Genomic DNA, 8,326 nt, shown 5'->3' with positions numbered 1-8,326 from the left:
CACCCTCCTGTCACTGGGAAGAAAAAGAGTCCTGTTGAAAAGCCATAAACCATCCCTGTCACCCGTGCTCAGCCCGGAGGCTGCCACAGGCTGCTGCCTCACCTCTGACTGCCTGAGAACTTTCTGTGCTTTAAACAGCTCTGCAAAGAAGAAATATAAAACATGACTTCAGCATCTTTGCTTGACAACTCACCCATGAGCTTTGGACCAGGCAACAGCATCAGCATACACTTGACGTCTCCTGGGCGCAGGCATGGAGAGGTGGCCAAGCTGTTTGAATTCCCCAAAGCAGCAGATCCCAGCAGGGTTTCCAAGCCCTCGGTTTCCAGGCTGATGGTCCCTTGCATTTCTTCAGCAATACAATATCATCATGATGCTCTTGGCTTCCCCTGGAGGTTTGCTGTGGTGCCAGTGTTCACAGCTCCTCAAGCTCCTGGTCTTGGACCCCCAAGATGCCCAGTGCCCCCCAGCTGGCATGCCTGGAAGCAGCCAGGCACAAGCCACAGCTCCCCCAGGACACCAACCCTTCCCAAACATCCTCCCTGTTTCTCTTCTTCGCAGCTCCCCACCCTGCTTGGGGACATAGGGATGTCCACGCTGGGTAACCCCCCATCCCATGTTGATGGGACTGTCAGCACAGGCTGTGTGCCACCCCTTCCCTGCCTTGGGGACCTTTTGCAGAGGTCCATCATCTCACCCAGAGTCCCCATGGCCCCACCAGCATGGGGGGTGCCAATGAGACAGGGTCTGCAGCGGTTCTTTACAACAAGGTTTTATTTTTCTTTCCTTTTGACAAAAAACATTGAAGTTGTACATTGTTTTCAATCGGCTCGGTTCCCTGTTTGGGTCCGAACGAGCATGTTATGTTACAACATCCCACCCCCGAGCCTGGGAGTGAAGGCAGAGCATCTCCCACCCACCCTCCCACAGCCCCAGGAGCCACCAGCCCCACACCTGGGGGGCTCTGCCGTCTGAGGCCTCGTGGCAGAACAGGAGGATGGTGCTGGGACAACCAGCCTGGAGGGGACAGCAGGGCCCTGTGCTCATCTCCCCACAAACCCACCACAATCTCCACCCAGGAGCTTTGCAGGGCTTTGAGTCCAGTCCCAGCACCGAAATGGGAACCAGTTGCATGCTACTGGTGAACTCCTGCCTGGGCAGGGGCATGTCCTATGCAGGGAGAGGTTGAAATACATCCCTCGCTTCTCATCCTCCCTCCCACGGTCAAGCATGGCCACAGCCACAGACGGCGAGGGCATTGGCAGATCCTTGGTGTCCGGGAGGAGAAGGGAATGTCCAGAAAGCCACAGATAAGAGATTGTACCGCAGCAAAGCGAGTCCAGAGCCTTGGAAAGCAAGGCACAGGCTGCAATGGCATCTTGGGGCTGGTTTACCTTCCCCCTCAGCACAGTCCTTTCCGTGGTTCTCCTGGGTGGTGTTTTTGGTTTCAGAGACGTGTTTTGGAGGTGCCACCTTGTCCTCGTGGGTCCCTGCCTGTCCTCCCACCATGGGAGCAGGACTGTGGCTGTTTCAGGAGGCACAGAAGCAGGGCATTTTTTGGGCCCTCTCAGGGTAAAAGACGGGCTCTGTTTTGTTCCACACAGTTTTTGTACGTTAGTTAAACGCGGGGCTGACATGCCAAAAAGCTCAGGTTTGGACACTGCAGCCCAGTGCCACCAGGGGTTGTGCCCCAGCCTGTACCACCACTGTAGAGCATCAGCACACACTGCTCACCGGCCCCACTCGGGGGCTGAGGAAAGAAAAACGCTCAAAGCCTGAAATCCGTATGAAACGTGCCCCCGCTTTGAGAGCATCACTCCCTCCCTCCCACCCGCCAGGCACAGACACAAAAAGCCGCCTCCTCCCCTCCCCGCGGGCTGTTACTCAGAGCCCGGTGCATTGTCAGACACCTTTCTGCATTTAGAAGGAGACGATTCCACCACCTATATTTAGAGCAGGTACGGCATCGCCTCCCCCGGCCCCCAGCACCACCACGGCCCCGGTCCCGGATCCCACGCAATCCCACACTGCCCGTCAGACCCGGCTCCCCCAAATTCCAGCACAGGGAGCAATGCTCCCACAGCTTCAGGCTGAAGCCATGAACTGCTCACAGATGGCTGGAAGGGGACAGGTGATGCCTACGCCCCCAGCCAGCACTAGGGACCTTCCCCACAGCTGAATGGGGCATGGTTTGTCCCCAAATGCCGACATGGGGGATGCAGGATCTGAGCCAGAGCAATGGAAAGGGCTTCCTGGGGAATTTTTTGATCCTTTGGCAGGTGGTAGTGTCTGTTTGGGAAGCACAGGGTGAGCAGGGACAGCAGAGGTGCCACCCACTAGCAGGGACCAACGGAGGCAGGAGCAGCTTTAGGCCCCATAAGCGAAACTTCGGTGCACAGAGGGCAGTTTGACCACTAGAAAGAAGGATTTTGGTCCATGCCCAAGCCCTGGAGTAGGCAGCGTTTGGAAGTGGTGGGACTCGCTTCTCACAAAGCAGAGCTCCATCAGGGGAGCTCACAAAGCAATCAGGGCAGGGACTGATCTGCACATGCAGGAGGGGGGCACTTTGTGCCCATAGCATCTTTCAGTCAGGAGAAGACATGAGTTATCCAGGACCAAAGCAAAGCTTGGCCAGAGCCACTGCTCTGCAGAAGAACAGCCCCAAGGACTCACACCACAACAACCTGCAGCACAGCACAGCCGTGAGCAGGAGGAAGGGCAGGACGAGGGCTGCACTGCCTCCCCCTGCCCATCTCCACAAACACGGCCACGCCTGGTCCAAACCCACCGACCACCCCCTGGCCCACAGAGCAAGCCCTTCCTGAGGCTCCAAAGGCACAGCACCCTCTGGATCCCCAGGACCACGCTCAGGCTGACGAGAGACACAACTCATAGCAGAAACACACCACTGATCACCAGGGTGAGCCACACATCACCACGAGGCCACCAGCACCTCCCTGGGCTGGCAGGCACAGCATCGCACCCACAGCCGAGGGTGTGCACGGATCCTTAAGAGCTGACAGCACATAATTATCAGCTTAGTTAATGACCAGCGCTGGAAGGTGGCCAAGGTGGCCCTGCATTTTCAGTGTTTGCAGGAGGGGTGAGCCACCCTGCTCACCCCCCAGACCATGCTCCTCTCTCAAAGTTCCACCAGCTCTCAGACACCCACCTGCTCCAGCACCGGGGGCATGGGGTTTGCAAACCCAGCCCCCCCATGTGGCAGCTCCTCTCTCCAAAGGAGGTGCTAGGCCCCAGGAATGGGCAGGGGCCATGGCTGCAGGGGAAACTGAGGCAGGGGTGGTGCCAAAGTCAGGCTCCTCTCCCAGGAGGACAGACCTTAAGATACCATCATGCATGCACAACATCTTCACTCCCCTGCAGACATGGATATCTTCTTTTCCTGGGAAAACACAGCAAAGAGGCCGCTGAGAGGTTTGCTGTCACCATCTTGGCAGCACTGGTGCCAAGTGAGCTGCACCCCCAGGAACAACCCCATCCTCATCCCTTGGGCATCCCACTCCTGCAGGCACTGCCGGCAGATGAGCTGCCCAAGGACCCTTTGCCACAGCCATCTCTAATGGAGAAAATGCAATTCCCACCACTGGAAACGCCTGGAACAGGGAGCAGGGTGACATTCCCAAGGCTCTGCTACAGCGACAGGTGCACAGCAGCCCCCTGGGGAGGCTTGGTCCTGCCCCCACCAAAGGGGGTGCAGGCAGCAAAAGCCCCAAGGGGCTCCCCAGCATTGTCAGGTGACTTAAACAAATCCATGTATGTGTATATCTTTATATATACAGCATATAAATATATATACACACACCCACCCATATATACACACACAGGCACACCTAGAGTTCTCCGTATATAAATAAATATATGTCGGTGGGAGACAGTATACATTCGGCAGCACTGAGCCCCCCTGCCCCAGTACAAACCAGTTGGCTTCAGTTTTGCCCCCACTGGCAGACAGAGCTGCTCTGGTCTGTCTGGTGCACTCTTATCCCCTGCACCTCGCCATCACACCTTGCCCCTTTTCCCGGCAGGATGAGACCCCCAGGGAGGGTAATTCAAAGCCACAGCAGCACAAGCCCAAGCAATAGAGCAAAGGGGGCCCCTGGTACCCCCTTGCTGGGGCTCTCTGGCCTTGGGGAGCAGAAAACCATCAGGATGAGCCTTCCCGGGGGTCCCACTTGGGGCAGGGAGCTGGGCTGCGGCTGGGGGGGCTCCCCCTTGCCCCCCAGCTTGCACACCCGGCCGGGCCACTCCACCGCCCATTAAATGCTTCTCTGTGCAGAAAAAAAAAGTGATAGTAATAAATGAAACTCGACAGATTTTAATTTTTTTTTTTTTTTGCACAAAGACTTTTTTTTCTTTTTTTCTCTTTTTTTTTTTTATCCCCCCCTCCGTTCCGGTCGGTTTTGATTTTCTCCTTTTTTTTTTTTCCCCTGCATTTGGTTTCGGTTTAAGTTTCATTCCCAGGCGTGGCAAAAGAGCATGCATTGGAGAGGGGGGGTCGAGGGCGGCGGGGCTGGTTGGGGGGCAAAGGGCGGGGGGGGGGTTGGGGCAGCCGAGATGGGGTGCGAGGGGGGGCAGCTTCTAGCACTTGTCGTCTTCCTCGGTGTCGCTGAGCACGTCGATGCTGGCCCCGCACATCACGCCCTGCCCTGCCCCTCGCCTCCGCCGCCGGTAGTGCCCGTTGGGCATCTGCCAGCTGTGCCGCAGCGGCGGCGCCGAGCCGATGGTGTTGGAGCGGCCGAGGCTGGTGGCGACGGCCGCCTCGAAGGTGAGCGTCTCCTCCTCACCGCAGTCTGAGGCGTGCGAGTCGTCGTGCAGGGCCAGGTAGGGCTCCGAGATGTAGCGCTGCGGCGTGGACTGCCGGCTCTGCTTCCCCGCCGGGGAGCTGGAAGACTCGGTCAGGCCGGCGGTGTTGGGATCCAGGGTGGAGGAGAGGAGCGGGGAGCCCCCCTCGCTCTCCTCGGCGGGCGGCGAGGCGTCCCCGGCGTGCCGGAGCATGGAGGCGTAGGACAGGAGGGGACGCGGCTTGGGAGGCACCGGCGGGAGCTGGCGGCGGCCTCGCCGGGGGGTGCTGGTGTCCGAGATGGAGGGGATGGAGCTTTCGCTCAGGGAGCCCATTCCCTGCAACGCACCGAGACGCGCCGGGGAATACAGAGGATACAGAGGCAACAGGCAGCACCGTGCACGCATTTCCCCCCAATCTGAGCCTGAGCTTCCCGTAGAATCCTCCCTCTCGGATGGGGGCCCCGCTGTGCCTTTGCCCGCCCCATCCCTGCCTCGGGATCTGCTCCAGGGATGAGGATGATGCCTGCTGAGGGCAAACCTCATCGGGGTCTGCAGCGTCCTCACAAGGGGCAGGCATCAATCTCCAGCCAGAGACAGGACCCGAGGGAACAGCATTAAGGTGTGTCAGGGGGAGATTTAGGCTGGGTATTAGGAAATGGTTCTTCCCCAAGAAGGCAGTTGGAATAGGCTCCCCAAGGAAGTGCTCACAGCACCAAGCCTGACAGAGCTCAAGAAGCATTTGGACAATGCTCTCAGCACATGGTGGGACTCTATGGCCAGGAGCTGGACTCAATGATCCTTGTGGGTCCCTTCCAACTCAGGATATTCTATGATTCTATGCTTTTGGTGGTCAAAAGCAAAAAGCACCCACAGACCCACTGCAGGAAGAGCTGACAGCTCGCCAGCTGCTGGTCTCCACAGGCAGCATCTCCGTGGGCTTCAAGCTGACTCAAGCACTGGCAGCTCCAGGCTTGTGTAGCTGGGACACCTTGACCTTGGCAGGGCGTGGATGCCACAGCAGTGAGAGGACCAGTGTGAGATCCACCCCTCTTCCCAAATGCTCTGCAGGGTGCCCGAGCAGCCCCAACCTGCTCAGCTCACAGGGGACACGGAGATGCCACCACAAGGAAGAGAGACAGTGCAGAGCTCCTGCAGTGGGGTCTTGTCTTCCCAGTTTTGGCTAGGAGCTTTTTTTATGCTTCCCTTTGTGCTTAGGGAGGGTTTTTGTCACTCACCTGCCTGCTGGGCGTCTGTGACCTGCCCTCGCTGGGTGACCGGGACTCACGCCGCCGCTCCGGCGACTCGTCCTGTGCCTGGGGACTCCTCTCCTCAGAGTTGCAGCGGGAGATGTCGGGGGACAGCAAGTGCTTGCGCTCTTTGGATCGGCCCCGCTCCCTGCCCGAGCGGTGCCCCTCGGACCGGTGGCCTGCGGGACATCCACATCAGTCCACACCATCCCCTTTGCAGGAGCAGGGAACGCTCACGCTGGAGGTTTTTTTGGGGATCCGGTGTGGAATGGGGCCACCTGCCCTTGCTCACCCGAGTCAGCGTTGAGGCGCCGGGCGGACAGCTGGAGCGAGGAGTGGTAGCTGCGCCGGCGGGACTTGTAGGTGTTCTCGCTGCTGCGCTCCATGGAGAACTCATCCAGCCAGGAGCTGTTGGGGCGCTTGTCCCGGATGGTGGAAAACGATCGCCGCATCGAGCTGGTGTCTGTCACCACCTGCAAGCAACCCCGGCCAGCCGGGGAGGGGGTTAGCACCAGGCAGGGCTGGGGGCCACGGCGGCCAAGAGTTACCAGTTCACCCCCATCACTGGGATCACCAGCCCTGCAGGATGGGGAGATTTAGGGCGGGGAGCAGCCAGCCCGAGCACAGCCCCTCCATATGATCTCTGCACAAATCAGGAGTGGCAGGAAAGTGGGGTTCAGCCTTGGTGCTCGTGGGCTCCCCTTCCCCAGCTGGCTGGAGCCATTCTGCACAAGCCAAGCCGGCTGCCTCGATTGAAGCCAAGGTGCTGAGTGCTGGGGGGGTGTTGGCAGCATCTCCCCCAGGCATGGGGACGTGGAGGGTACCAGACCATTTTCCCCAAGGCTGTCTCAACATCCCTCCCTGCCTGGAAAACAGGGTCAAGTGGAGCAAACATTGAAGAAATCGTTGACAGAGAGGGGATCATCCAGTGCCCATCGGTCTGTGTTCATGGCTGCCACCAATTTTCCAGACCCCTCCCTACTCTTCCTTTATTCCCACATCCCCATCTCTTTTCCCCTGCACTCATTCCCTCTCTCCCCACTGATGCTGTTACTTTATCTTTCCTTTTCTTTCTCTATCCCCTCCTTCTAGCTTGCGTTCTCACCATTATGGGGGAAACATCACCCCCTTCCATATTTCCTTTGCTTTATTCTAGCAGGTCTTTGCCTCTGCAGCCTCAGGCCATCCTCCATCTCATCTCATCTCCTCTCACCATTTTTGCTCCCATCCCCTCCTTCTAATCATCTCCTCTGCTGCTGAATGGTCAAGAAAGCCCATGAGGCTTCCTCTTCACACCACCCCAAAGTGCCAAAATGTGTCACACTGCCACCAACACTAGGACCTGGTGCCTGCACCAGCACCTCTGGGAGAAAGCAGACCCAGAGATTTCACAGCAACACCGAACCCCATAAAAGCATCAGTTTCTTGGTGGAGGCTGAGCACAAGACATAACAGAGAAACTAGGGAGACAAATGAGGAGGTGAGATGTGGCCTGAGTTCCTCTGGACAGACAGAGAAGAACATGTGTTGGGACAACAGGAAAGGACAGAAAACGCATTTCATCACCTGTGAGATCATCTGACAGCTGGGCTGGAAATCCTCAAACCTCAGCCAGTGCCCGGAGCCGGAGGAAAGGAGGGGTGTCCCACTGTGAGGAGACCCTGCATGGTCCTGCTCCACCATGGACCTCCCCCATGAGCCAGGAGATCGATTCCCCAGGCTGCTCTCTGCTGCCAGTGTCCCCCATGTAGGGGAACAGCAGCTCTCCTACTTGTGCAGCACCCCAGAGAAGGGGAGATGCTCCAGTACTGGGGTGTGGGGAAGCCACGAGGCTCAGCACAGAGAGAAGCCCCAGTGTTACCTGGCAGGCTTTGAATGGACCTGGCACCCGTGGGGGCTTTGTTTGGTTTTACCTGGGGATCCACAGTGAGACGAGGCATGGAGGAGGCCCTCCCAGAGACAGCGTGGTCCTGAGTGTCCACGGGAAGGTAGCTGCCACGGTTAGAGGGCTGCACTCTTTGAAACTCCCTAACCTCTGGCTCCTGGAAACAAACACACAGCCAAGCTCTTGGGATGGAGTTGGAGGAGGGCAGTGCGCTGCTTCTGCCCTGTTGGCAGGGGACAGCCCTGCTTGATCAACCAGAGGCAGAATTTAAGTGGGCCAAAAATGGGTGGTGAGACACCGGCACAGGTTGTCCAGAAAGGTGTGGATGCCCCATCCCTGGAAACACTCAAGGGCAGGTTGGACAGGGCTCTGAGCAACCTGAGCAAGTTGA

The 8,326-nt window shown here is 58.1% G+C and overlaps 1 protein-coding gene across 8 annotated transcripts in view; it reads right to left on the bottom strand.

The window, feature by feature from the left end:
- Positions 1-756: 756 nt before the first annotated feature.
- Positions 757-8,326, bottom strand: part of CACNA1E (calcium voltage-gated channel subunit alpha1 E) — a 111,320-nt gene continuing 103,750 nt past the window's right edge. For 2 of the 8 annotated variants that reach the window (XM_027694868.1, XM_027694866.1), the window contains exons 46-49: positions 7,964-8,092; positions 6,343-6,523; positions 6,039-6,229; positions 757-5,139 (exon numbers count right to left, since the gene is read on the bottom strand). In XM_027694868.1, coding sequence (XP_027550669.1) covers positions 4,600-5,139; positions 6,039-6,229; positions 6,343-6,523; positions 7,964-8,092 — 1,041 coding nt within the window. In that variant the 3' untranslated portion in view covers positions 757-4,599. The remainder of the gene's footprint in view (positions 5,140-6,038; positions 6,230-6,342; positions 6,524-7,963; positions 8,093-8,326) is intronic. The other 6 variants (XM_027694869.1, XM_027694872.1, XM_027694874.1 and 3 more) reach the window with 3 other exon arrangements.

The sequence above is a fragment of the Neopelma chrysocephalum genome, unplaced genomic scaffold (genome assembly GCF_003984885.1).
Source record: "Neopelma chrysocephalum unplaced genomic scaffold, ASM398488v2 Primary Assembly neopelma1_98, whole genome shotgun sequence".
Lineage (NCBI taxonomy): Eukaryota > Metazoa > Chordata > Aves > Passeriformes > Pipridae > Neopelma > Neopelma chrysocephalum.
Note: the sequence above shows the minus strand (reverse complement) of the source record. Positions and strands in the feature narration are given on the sequence as shown.